Here is a 13,468-nt window from a genome sequence, read left to right as displayed (position 1 = left end):
GAAATTAAGGATAAAATTAATGTTATTTAAAAAAAAAAAATTGATCTCATAAACATATTTTAAAAATCGATCAGCTGATCCACTATGAATACGGCCTAACTAGATATTTTAGCTAGAAGGAATATTGCCTTACGCTACGAGATTTAGCTGATAGATATCGCTAACCTTTATATGGCACCCACGAGTGAAATCTCTTAGAGTTGCGGTAATATTTTCGCTTGGACAATATAATATTTAAGTTAGCCGTTAAAAATCGGCCGCTTCTAAGTCGTGACGTTTAAAACATCACTAAACCATTTTTATGTATTAAACAGTTTAAAACTCAACGGTATTTTAACGCTTGGAATAATATTAGTTAGGTTTTAAAAAAAAAATATCTTATTAATTTTAGTCGCACGCTTAGGGTCAATCATTAATTAACTGCACATGAAATGATATCAGCTGTTATTAAAATTTAATAATCGCGCGAAAAACGCGACAATTTCGGCTTCCTATCCTTTTAACGCGAAAAATAGATGCGGATACGCTTTTTAACTCAATTTCTCCACATTTTTTTTTTTCGAAAAAATAATATTATTTTTTTAAATTTAGGAGTTTTCGGTAAAATATACAAGGGTGAATTCAAAACCAAGGAAGATTTTAGGGTTTGCGGCGGGAATGGGTGCACTACTCCAGTTATGAATAAACTCCCTGTCATAGTGAAATCCTTGAAGCCAATCAACAACGTCTATCTAAAAAGGGAGTTCGAAAAAGATATTGACACATTGTCCAAACTGAAGCATCCAAATGTATCGTGCTTGATAGGTAAAACGATCCTTTTTTAAAAATTCATTATCCATTTTTCAGTCATGACACAATGTAAATTCTATGAAAAAAAAGGTATATGTAAGCAAAATACGTCCAATAACGTCCATCAAAACATAATGTTTTCGGTTTTCGAGGATTCGATTAACTGCGACCTCCACGAATTTCTTTTGCTGAGATCCCCTAACTCCGACGTCGGTTCCTCTTGTCATAGCGATTCAACGCATCACAGAGACATGATGTTGGGTAAATCGTAATATACCATATATACCATTGTTATCAGGGTTCTTACTAATGTCTATCATAGATCTAGAAGATAACGAATGCATATATACAATTATTGCAGTTGATTTGATAGATAATAAGCGAGAATATTTTACCTTTTTTTCCTCAGAGCCCTTGCAATATAGATTTTCCTTCCACTGTATGAAAACAGTTAGTAGTAGCATAGTAGCAGAAATAATTATTCCCAAAAATTTAAATCTTAAATTGGTCTTATATCAATTTGCCTCAAAATCTGAAAAAAAAGAAGAAAAAAAAGGATTATTTTACCCATTTGGAAAACCTGCAAGAACAAACCATATGCAGATTGGATGAAATTGATACACTTTATTTGGGAAAAAAATAACCAAAATAACATTGTGTAAGTCTGAAGGTTTTGCACTCAGCTGGCAGAAATGCTTGGACCTCTTTTCGCGCCAAATCTCGATACCTACACAATTATTATTTTTTAGCTAAAAATCTTGATCAGGGCCGCAATAAAGTTTTATAGGGGAATAAGCTTACTAACACTGCTTTCCATCCTTCGGTTTTATGCCTAGTGATCTCTACTGGGCCTTTTTATGAGCCCGGCCTGAACCCGATTTTTTTAAAAAAAATATTAGACTCGACCCGGCCCGAACCCGATTTTTTTTTAAAAAATAGGCCCAACCCGAAGCTCAGGACCGGCTTTCATTTGCCGATCTCAAGTTATGCCTTTTCCCACTAATTCACTCAAACGAAAATTTAGCTTTTTAAATCTTTTTTAAAAAAAAGACCAAACAGATTTTCTCTACATATCGACGAAGATAGCCGAAGGAATGAGATACCTATCCGACCAAGGAATCATTCACAGAGACCTGAGCGCGCGAAATTGCGTGGTTAGTCAGAACCTGTCCATCATCAAAATATGTAACGTGGGTGGGTTCATCTCTCACGTTTTTTACTCCAACGATTATTGCTTCTTTACCAATTACGATCAAGATTTGATAGACACTACCATGGATTTGAATCCGGATATCGGTGGCGGTAATAACGACTCCGACCCTTGTAAATTGAGCGATTGGGAAAAGGCGTCCTCTGGGCGTTGTCGGAACAAATACCCGATTCCGATAAGGTGGATGCCTCCCGAAGTCATCGAGTAAACTTCTTTTTTTTTATCGGTCATATTTGTGTTCACAAATTTAGCGTTTTTCAAAACGCAAATAACACATTTTAAATGCGTTCGTTTTAAATTAGACAGCATTTTTGGCTGCGTTTTTTTTATTTGCGTTATGGAACGCTGCCTTGAAACGCTAAATTTGTGCGCACTATAATGTTTGATGGAGTATGGTATACTGTATAGTTTTAAATATTGTTGGCTTTAAAAAGAAATTTAATAGTAAATTTTTACTATCAAAAAAATCAAATTTAGAGAATAATTTTATTTTTCCAACTTAAAATCTTTTAATTTTTTTGATCATATCCAAATACAATAACAGATATCGCAAATACAGTTTAGAAACTGACCTATGGAGTTTCGGCATTTTACTATGGGAAATTTACAGCTACGGTCTTAGACCATTCTATGGATACAGAGACGTAGAAGTGGCAGATCTGATAGTCAGGAAACGTTACTTACTTAACAAACCTTCCGATTGTCCGGGCTATATCTACGAAAGCATAATGTTGCCCTGCTGGGATGATTCTCCCTTTAGGAGACCTCCATTTAAGGTTTTACCCAAATGTATTAGAAGTTTTAAATCATATTTGGCACACGTATAACTATAATGTTTAAAAATCGAAGCGTTTTCGTTTTGCGCCTTTCCAAATGTCGTCAATATTGATAAACGTTTTTAATTTAGGGTTAAAAAAGACTCGAAATAAGTAAGCGTTTTTCAGAAAACCCCCTAAAGCTAAATCCTTATGCTCAATCAGTGCTATTACTTTTACTATTCAAATTAACTTTTCATCAACCTGTTATAAGTTATCGATAGCCGAAAATCAGTCTATAACATTTAATGTTGCCAAAAAGGAATTCCTGACAGTGTTAATAATCTTTATCATTTCTTCATATGAAGATGATATTATAATTCATTTTTTTTTAAAAAAAAATAAATCATATTTAGACTATCTTAACTAGATTTCAATCCTTGCAAATACGCGGGAAATTATTATCGATAAATTCTAAGAGCGCTCGGATGGGCCAGGCTAATAGCGCGAACGATAAAAATTCTCTTAATAATCTCAGCAACGAAAGCGGAAGTGGCCGTCACAGGGGTAGTGTTAAGATAAGCGGTAACGACAAAAGCGGAAAGCAGCGCTCTGCCACGGAGGCGGTAAGAAAGGGGGAAAACTCTCGCTCCTCCGAATCCTACCAAGAAGAGCGCGTAGACGTATTGGCATCGTCTTTCCTAAATGACCATCGTTATCACGCACCGCAAGCATCCCATATGGTATCATCCAAAGTGTCACCGCCCTCGGTCAACATCATACAGAACATTAGACCCAGCAACGGGATGCCCTTTAATAACGTCGCCCAATACCCGAGATGTTCGCCATCTCACGAAATCGCGAAAGGGGGGGCCGAGTTTACTAGGCACCCGTCGCAACAAGCCGAGTTTTTTAAACATGGCGGTTATTTGGTCGACGATTTGCCGCCACCGCCTAGAAACGCTTTACTCAATTATTTCAAGTACCCCCCGTCGCAATCAACGACCGATGATAACAACAATTATTTAGAACACACTTCGTTCAATTCGCAACTGAAGAACAACGCAATTTTCGCCAACGACAAAACGCACCAAAACACCGCCTCGAGCCAGGGCAATGGCGAACCGAACATTAATTTGGGCGTTTACGAATCTATCAATGATATAGGGGTGTTCGGGAGATGAAGGATTTGGCAATATTCTTATATTCTTAAACTCTAAAACCCATATAAAAAAAAATTGAATTTGGAAAAGAGTAAATAAGTTTCATAAATTCCGCAGTTTATAAACTTTTCCGACATGGCAAAAAATGGCCATATACTTATTTTTCCACGCGAACACAAAACAAAAAAAGACAAGTTTCATTTTATGATGTACACAGCCCGAATTCATCCAGAAAAAGCTGCGCGTTCATAGGAGCATCTTTAAAAACAAAAAACTAATATATAATTATAAATGCAAATTGTAATAATATTTTCTTCTCTTCTCTTCTCTTCTCTTCATACCTTTTTATAAACAAGATTATTTCCGATTTTCATTTTTTTTGCGCGGACTGAAGTTGTTTTTTTATTGTAAATATTTTTCAAACATAATTAATTCCCTCCCCCAAACACACATTTAAGTCATACACATCATAATTCGTACATAAGGGTCTTATAATATATTTCTTCGATATACATCATTTTTTAAATACAAATTTCTTTTTTTTTTCAAGTCATTTTTTAATTTAAAAAATAATTTTTCATAATTTATTTATAAAAATATTAATCGCTAATTTTAAGATATATTATTTAAGAAGATAGAAGAAAAAAAAATTTTTTAAATGATAATTTTCCTATGTTAGGTATATGTAGTGTTTTAGACGGCTCGTTTTTAACTGATTTTTCAAAAACGGCTAATTCAATATTTCATCCATAAAAATATTACGCAGGCCTGAAGATTTTGTTCATAGAAGGAACAATGGTCTAGACATATATTATCGAAATCTCGAGTCTTAGACAATATTTATCTGGCTAAAATATTGAGTTAGCCGTTTATAAAAATCGGCTCAAAACGGGCCGGGCCGTTAAATAACACTAGATTTTAGCAGTATTACATTTTATTTAGTAATCAATTAAACGTAAGAAGATAACTAATAATTCGTAAAGAAAGAACTAAAAAAAAGAGATAAGAAAATATGAATAGAAAAGAAAAAAATGAAGGAAATAAATAAAGAATGTAAGAAAAGGGGGGTGGGGGGTAATATAAATTAGGATTGTATTAAATAAAATACAAGGAAAGAAAAGTATTGATTTTATACAAATATATTGGCAAACTACAGGGCTTATCTAAATTAAGTGTATGCTCTAATCCATCATTTTTGTACAATTATGTTTCTTCAAAACTATCCCAAGAATATCTAAGTGAGAGGCGTATAAATTATCCAACACTCCTCGATTCTCTTTGACTACATCTATCCATCTGATGTCTATCGCGTCGTCGCCGCTTTGCAAAGGATAGTTCTTTAGAATGGCGAATTTTTTCGGATCCGGACATTTTTCGCCTTTTATATAAAATATATAATACACAAAAAAAAAGTAGTTAGAAATGACAGAAATTCAATGACATATAATTATACCGAGACTGACGATGAATCCATTAAAAGTGTACATCGATGAAAGACAGCTGGTGAAGCCATTTTGATTAACCCATATCATAGTTTAAAAATTTTAAAACGAGAGGCCAATTTATTCCCTATGTCTGACGCAAACTTTATTAAAGAATTGCCTGATCATCGAGGTGATAAGGAAGCAAAGTTATCAATTTAAATTTAATAGTTAGTTTTTAACACGAGAATAATTACCATATGGGTTACCAAAATGGCGGATCCAGCTGATTTGCATTCAACGACCCTATCAAAAGCATTATCATGTATGCATCGTCAGTTTAGGTGTTATTATATGTCATTGATTTAATTATGAGAAAACTATTCGGCGAAGAGAGGAAATAGGGAAGAATTCGATAAAATCCTATTTTATATGCAGCGAATGTCAGCTCAACCAGAACCGGTTCAGACCGATTTGGGATTTCCCCCCTTCCTCCAACCCCCAGAAAATTTGTCCTCTAATCTAGTTACTTTATCTTCTAAAAAAGAGGCTTTCAATTTTGTTTTAAAAACTGCTCTATTATAATCATTGAATTACATTTATTGCTTAATATACATATTGTACTTACCCAATTTAAAAAAAAAAAATCGGTATGCGGAAGGATTTGAACCAGCTGATCGGCATTGACCTTCGCTAATTTATATGCATAACTAATAGCGTTTTGTTTCGCTCAGGTTATTTTTGAGTTAATTGGTATCCGGCCGGTTCAATCAGGTTTTCGTAAATTTAGGATTTTTTTTTTAAATTGACTCAATAATCTTTCAAAAAATAAAATCGAAAATATAAAAGTTAAATTCTTTATTTTATATCACGAATACGAAAATATAAAATCAGTTTGAAAAGTGATTTACGGTTCGGTCCTACCCCTTTCGGGTTCGGTTTTGTTCGGCATCCCCGCTAAAAATATTTAAAAAATAAAAATAAAAACCAGGCCCGCCACCCAAATGAATGTTGGTAGCTACGGTTTCTATCCAAGCGTTATCGGTATTCCTGGGATCGTCCACATACCCCTGATACACGACTGAACCATATTCGGCAAAAAGTTGTTCCAAAGTCGTTAGCAAAATTTTCTTTCTATCATCGTTTTCTTAAAAAAAATAAAGAAAAGGAATGTTAGCATCTTGTCTGGAAAACGAGCAATACAAATACTATATTTTAATATCTGGTTCTACTTCTGAAAGTCTACTAAAAATGATTTATTTCTCCTCATATATTCTGCAAAAAAAAACAGTTGTTTTTGATGACATGAAGTGCTTGGGGTTGACAGCTTCCCCCCCCCCCTAATCAGCTGGAGACTGCAGAAATTCCCCCCCCCCCCTAAAGTGGCACAGACCACTCTCCCGCGATTTTTTAAATTTTTTTTAGAGTTCTTTTTTAATTGGTAAATAATAACATTTAAAAACAAGTATATGTTTAACGCGAGTATATTATATCTTTAAAGTGTTTTGAAATCATTGTTAAGAAATGTTTTAGTGAATTTCAGTTCGTTCATTCTACTAAAAAGAATGATTGAATCGAAAGATTAAAGTCGAGTGGTATGATCTGGAATGGTGCCGAAGTGCTACGTCATGTCCCTGTTAGAGTGGTTAACATAACACTAATACCAGCGATTGATAAATTTCAACTTCCAAGAAAATTTTTTTAAAAATAAACATATAAAAATGGAATGAGGAGGTAATGGCATGATTGTGTTTAAAATTGGCGGAAAAATTTGATAAATATGATCATTTTCACAGTCATTTTTTTTTTTTTTTTTACTTTTAAACTATCGTACAAATTAACTTGATACGAAATGCCAAAAATATTCGAAAGATATTCGCAAATTTTTAGATAAAAATTCTTCGATATAACTTCAGCATTTAATTATTCGACCAAAACCTATTGGTGAAGAAAAATGAGTGAGATGCAGAAAAAGGGGGAGTTCCAAATCGCAGATATGGTTCAAACAACAATCATATGTTGCAACGAAAGCTTTCAATCCTAGGTTATCAGAGCAATGCGAGTGACTGGAACTTCCTAAATGAACTGATTTAGCTAGAATAGTTCTATTGCATACCTGCAACAAGTACCCCTTGGCTAAATAATCTTTTCCATCAGCGGATTAATTCATATCGGCTAGAAGAAGATCGGTATGTCTCTAACAATCTTAATAAAAAAATCGTAATTATTAATTGACAATTATCATTTAACTACATTTTATTTTAAATTTGTTAATATTTATTACCTGTTGTGGATGTTGAGTTTGCATTGTAAAATTAATATGATACTTTTATAGATGGTGTTTTATATTATAAAATATGTTTTGGTATTATAATAAAGTCTCATTTACAATAAACGCGTTCTGTTCAAAGCGGTGCGTTATTTACAAAACCAAGCCATTTAAATAAGTAATTATTTAATAAATATGAAGCGTTAGGTTAAACGCTATGATAAAATTTGAAAAACATGTTTGCGATGTTCAAAAAAAATAAATTATAAACGGTCTGAAGAATCAGCTGTGATTTCGATAGCGTTAAATAACGCAACGCTTGAACATAATGCGTTTACTATAAATGAAGACATAAAAATATCTTTTTTTAAATATTTATTTTAAAAAAAATAATTCACTTGTAAGTGTATGAATATGGCAAAATACACAAAATTTACTATTATTCTGTCTGGGGTATTTAGAAAGGGTGGTATAGTCCCTAAATGACCCTTCCACTTAGTTATAATGTATGACCCTAGAAAAGTCCTATTAAAAAAATGTTTGCATAATTGCTGATAAATTTAAAAATAATTATTTGCATAGTAAAAAGTACGAAATATAATTAAATAAGATGTTATTCGAAAAAAATCCTAGAAACATATGCAAAATTTTAGGGGCCAGACAAAAAAAACCCTTTAATAAATCTTCATGGGCTGGTCTGAACCAAGTTGTAAAGCAAACAAAAATAACTTGAATAGTGATAAGATAATAGATTCAGGGATTCCTCTGCAAATTCTCTAGGAGATGTGTCTTTAACTGGATCCTCATTGTTATCAACCATACCACCTGGAAAGGCCCATTGATTATTATCTTTTCTTTTAATAGCTAAGAACTGAAGTATTAAATTATTTACATTGTGATAGGTCATGTCTTTAAGTTTTTCAAATATATTGTATAGATTAAGAGAATGATCATTTTCCACTGATGATTGCATATGCCATTTAGTTAATATTAAATCAATAGCATGATTCGGACCCCATTTACCTAAATTTAAAAACGTATAAAGGATAGTAAAATAAGCTGACAAACCTAAATTTCCTCTACCAATAATACCAGTTCTACCAATAGGATTTATTGGCAGCCCATTAATTATCCTGTAATTTTTCATATGACTGATTCGATTAACTTTATCTCCTTTGGCATTCCAAATTATATCTTTTTCCATGGTAGCATAATTATACTCTGAACCTTTATTCAAATATTTATTGACATCATCACTATGGTTTTCGTCTAGTGGAGGATCTGCATAAACTGGTTGACTATTAATGTGCTTTGAAGTATATTTAAATGGTGTATATTGGGGCCAAATTGAATTCCATGATACCTAGTAAACATAAAAAGAGAAAGCAAAATATCTTTACTTTATCATCGGGCACAAAAAATCTTTTAATCTTTGCTTTTGGGTATATATTATTTCGGCATTTAATATTTAACATCAATTTTACATTTATTGTGAATTTTTTTAAAAGTTGAATATCATATGTTTATAAATGAATGTTTGAAGTAATTTGTAAGTTTGGGGTTATTGAAAATCATTTTTACTATTATTAGCGACTTGTTAGAAGACAATCAAATATTATTAGAATATCATTGTGACGTAACTTTTTGGTCTAAGTTTTTGCTTTATATTATTTTGTTCTTAGCTCCGTTGTCATATTTGGGAAATTTTAGGAGTTTAGTTGATTCAGATCGATAAAAGGGCCCGAAGATTACAAACAAAATATTCTTGTGTAAGCCTAAGGATCATTCTCATAACGGCTAAAAGGCTAGCACACCTAGTTGCCAAATCTTGATGCTTACCTCATATATTCGATTGACAATGGACCAGGAACAATTAAAATTGTTAGCTCTTCTGAACATAGAAATAAATTCTATTTAATACCCCCGTCGATTATCGATTAAATTATAAATGATTAAGCAACAATGACTAACAGGCTTAGATAACTTACTTTATCAAATAATTTAATTTTATAATCTATATATATTAACGAAATTTAAGGCGTTAATATCTGCTAGTGAATAAAGCGGTTTTTTTAATAATTTTTTTTACCATTATCCAAAATTAGCTAAGAGACATGATACTTATTAAAATTTTCTCTTTGTGAATGAAAAAAATCAGAAACAAAAAGTAAATGCTTTCTTTTGATATGATCGAATATATTTTTGCAAAATAATTAGAAATATTTGAATACATTGTCAATAATGTGTAAAATCATAATTATTATAATTATCTCATTCTGGTCCTTATTTTCTAGTTACTAAACGATTCATTTATAGTATGGAATTCTTACCGTATAAATAACTCAAGGCTTAATTATTTCTTCTAAATATATATAATGTTTTTGTTTTATCAGTTTACAAAGTGTCGACCATGGCTATGACTGCAAATTAATTAGCACCTAATATTTGAGCAGCGATGTAATTTTAGATTATTACTCCTGCAGTAGCGACCTTTTATTGCATAAATTAGATGTGCAATAATGGTCAACTGTCTAGTCGTTTATATATCGTTAAAAATGGAGGATAATCTTTAAGAAATTTAATATCTCACAATAATTTTCTCGATTATTTATGTAGTTTCCATCTTGTCATGGAAGCTCTAACCACAATCAATGACATATAATAATACCTAGACTGACAATTCATTCATAATGTATCAATTGAAATTAGCTGGAGACGCCATTAACACTATGTTGAATACATCGATGATATGTCTTACAACCCATTCTTACTCTAAATAATACTATGGCTATATTTATAATAATTATTTTACCTTTAGCTAGTTCCTAATATCATGAGTCCATTATTTATTTTTATTTTATTTTTAATTAGCTACTGATACAATTTTATTAATCAAACATTATATTTTATCAAAAGCATTTATTTAATATAGTCATCTCTTATAAAATAAGTTTAAGCTCTTTGCTTGTAATATGCAGGTTAGCAATATCAGCAATTTTTATTCAAGTTTATTAGCAATCTTATTTACTTTATGCAGTATATATCTAAACTGAAGATTCCATATAAGAATATCTATTATAGTAATATTCATACTGTATAAATCTTCAGTTTAGAGATATATGATTGCATAAAGTAAATAAGATACCTAATAAACTTGAATAAAAATTGCTGATATTGTAACCTGCATATTACAAGCAAAGAGCTTAAACTTATTTTATAAGATATGACTATATTATAATAATTAATGTATATATTTAAATTAAGAAAATAAAAATAAATGCTTTTGATAAAATATAATGTTTGATTAATAAAATTGTGTCAGTAGCAAATAATATAAAATAAATAATGGACTCATGATATTAAGAACTAGCTAAGGGTAAAATAATTATTATAAATATAACCATAGCATTATTTATATTAAGAATTGGTTGTAAGACAAATTATCATCGAGGTTGTAAGACAAATTATCATTGATGTACTCAACATGGTGTTTAACGAAGATCCATATTTATTCATAATTATATTTATCAGAAGATTTCATATTTATAAAAATAATTGAATCTTCTCCATTCTTTGTTCTTCCCAGCTGACATCTTCTCCAATTAATCCAATATCTTCACTCCCAAATAGCAAAACAAAGGACTTTTCTTTAACAATAACCAATGTGATGGTCACGTTTTTCCTCCATCCACCAGGAAAAACTGAAATCCCCTGTCAGAAAATAACTGACATTTGATGTATTAAATTACATTTATTTCATCTTTTTTTCTCCAGCTACAACACGCCCACCCTTCACAAACCCAGCATCCCTCTCTCTGTGGTGGTATTGTATCGAATCATCTCTTTGAATTGTATCGAGACGCCTTGAAGACGTTCAGGGAATTTATCGAATCGTCTTCCCTTATGATGATTTATAATATAATATCTCCGATACATTTCAATATATAATCGCGAAATCACATATTATCAATAATGGCATGTACATCGGGGTATCTGCATTTATAATCTATGGAACCTTAATATGGACAATGTAATATCCGCAAAACATAATAATTCATTTATTTTAAGACATTTGAGAAATAGGATCTATAATATACATCATTTGGGTATGATTAATGGTAATTAGGAAATAATGATTTTACATATAATACTGTAATGTGAACAAATGGTTTATGTGTGAAATGCAATCTCAACACATGTAATTTTCCTTCGGTCATGTGAAAAAAACTACAAAATAGATAGAAAAAATCCATTTTTAGGTATTAAAAATAATTGCGAAAATTTGCCGAACAAAGATTTAACAAAATTACCAGGTATATGTATAAATTTAATATTTTATAAGGAGGAATAATATATAATACGTAGACAATAAAATACTTTTCATCTAGGAATTACTCAGTATCCTAGGAAAAATATACCATTTCTATCTAACCCTGCCATCACAATTAGCACAAATTCACAGAAATGTAGAATGCAAAGTAACAAAAATTGAGTATAATGGGATATATGATATATATGTAGAGAATTTTTAATATACCTTCACAATATAAAATAATTTGAGTCTTTTCTTTAAAAAAAATGTTCATAAAACAAATAGTAGAATGTGATGTGCTATAAAATTATTACAAAGATAAAAAAAATGTAATATGCAGCATAAATTTACAAAAAAAAAACTTTCTCCAGTATGCAAACTAAACAATATTCCCACCTCAAGGCATACCCATCAACATGGCCGACCTTATCTGTAAAAATATTTTGCTTTCACATCATTGCACACCATAAAAATAATATAATAATTGCAAATAAAACTTTTTATAAAATTTTATAATTAAAAAAAAATATATATATTAAATATAAAGATTTCATAATTTGAGGAAAAAAAATATTACACATCATCTAATATATCATATAAATCTCTACCCAATTTATATATATATCAAATGCAGGCACTAAATCAAAATAACTATCCACCTATAACATTATAGATATTATTCTGACTTCATCATACTTCAATTCCTTTAAATTATCATTCATAATTAAATATATCATATGGGTAATTCACATTACACCCCATTTCATAAATATGATTAATTACTTCAAAATGAACAACATTAACTCACCCTCAATAGATCCCTTAATAACATATCAACCTTAATTGAAACTAAATTACACATACAATACATTAACATTAATTAATAATAAATTATCCCACACATGGCTATCCCTTTAAAAAAAACCAAAATGCATAATTATATAACACATACTTTATTACAAAAGTCCATTTCCATATATATTTATCATTCACCAAATACTTTATCCATTTAATTCCAATTAAACCACCAATATATCACATATTATGTAACCTACTCACCCTTAACCCTTATTTCAAATGTAGTTCAATTTATGAAACCACCTTGATATTACTAATATATAAACCTTTAATTCAAATGTAGTTCAATTTATGAAACCTTACTGACATATAAACCTTTTTTTCAAATGTAGTTCAATTTATGTAAATACCTTACTAACATATAAACCTTTATTTCAAATGTAGTTTAATTTATGAAACCACCTTGCTGACCATATTACTAATATGTAAACCTTTATTTCAAATGTAGTTCAATTTATGAAACTACCTTACTGATATATAAAGCTTTCTATCAAATGTAGTTCAATTTATAAAAATACCTTACTGACATATAAACCTTTCTTTCAAATTTAGTTCAATTTATGAAACTACCTGGCTGACTACATTAATAATATACAAACATTAATAGAAATGAACTAATCATCATAATATTTATTATTCCTTAACCTAGCCTAAAAATATACAGACATAGCTATCATTTTTATAAATTAAT

General features: G+C 30.6%; 2 protein-coding genes across 4 annotated transcripts in view; one reads left to right on the top strand and one right to left on the bottom strand.

The window, feature by feature from the left end:
- LOC135929142 (tyrosine-protein kinase receptor cam-1-like) overlaps positions 1-4,347 on the top strand; it is a 37,966-nt gene extending 33,619 nt beyond the window's left edge. For all 3 annotated transcript variants that reach the window (XM_065465659.1, XM_065465660.1, XM_065465658.1), the window contains 5 exons: positions 592-804; positions 880-1,050; positions 1,840-2,203; positions 2,544-2,775; positions 3,171-4,347. In XM_065465659.1, coding sequence (XP_065321731.1) covers positions 592-804; positions 880-1,050; positions 1,840-2,203; positions 2,544-2,775; positions 3,171-3,938 — 1,748 coding nt within the window. In that variant the 3' untranslated portion in view covers positions 3,939-4,347. The remainder of the gene's footprint in view (positions 1-591; positions 805-879; positions 1,051-1,839; positions 2,204-2,543; positions 2,776-3,170) is intronic.
- Positions 4,348-4,590: 243 nt separating this feature from the next.
- Positions 4,591-9,121, bottom strand: LOC135928153 (ADP-ribose pyrophosphatase, mitochondrial-like). The gene is made up of 5 exons (XM_065464519.1): positions 9,008-9,121; positions 8,676-8,970; positions 8,337-8,630; positions 6,327-6,485; positions 4,591-5,295 (listed from the first exon to the last, which is right to left on the bottom strand). The coding sequence occupies exons 1-5, from the start codon at positions 9,080-9,082 to the stop codon at positions 5,099-5,101; spliced, it is 1,020 nt and encodes a 339-aa protein (XP_065320591.1). The 5' UTR covers positions 9,083-9,121; the 3' UTR covers positions 4,591-5,098.
- Between the last annotated feature and the right edge of the window lie 4,347 nt (positions 9,122-13,468).

This window comes from Gordionus sp. m RMFG-2023, chromosome 4 (assembly GCF_954871325.1).
Source record: "Gordionus sp. m RMFG-2023 chromosome 4, tfGorSpeb1-WG-v2, whole genome shotgun sequence".
In the NCBI taxonomy this organism is placed as follows: Eukaryota; Metazoa; Nematomorpha; class Gordioida; order Chordodea; family Parachordodidae; genus Gordionus; species Gordionus sp. m RMFG-2023.
This window is presented reverse-complemented; position numbering and strand designations above follow the sequence as displayed.

Coding starts and splice junctions, on each gene's coding strand:
- LOC135928153 (XM_065464519.1), bottom strand. CDS start 9,082: ATGTTAAATATTAAATGCCGAAATAATATATACCCAAAAGCAAAGATT. Junction 8,631..8,675: donor TATTGGTAGAGGAAATTTAG/GTTTGTCAGCTT, acceptor TTTTAAATTTAG/GTAAATGGGGTCCGAATCAT. Junction 6,486..8,336: donor ATTATCTTATCACTATTCAA/GTTATTTTTGTT, acceptor ATTTTTTTTAAG/AAAACGATGATAGAAAGAAA.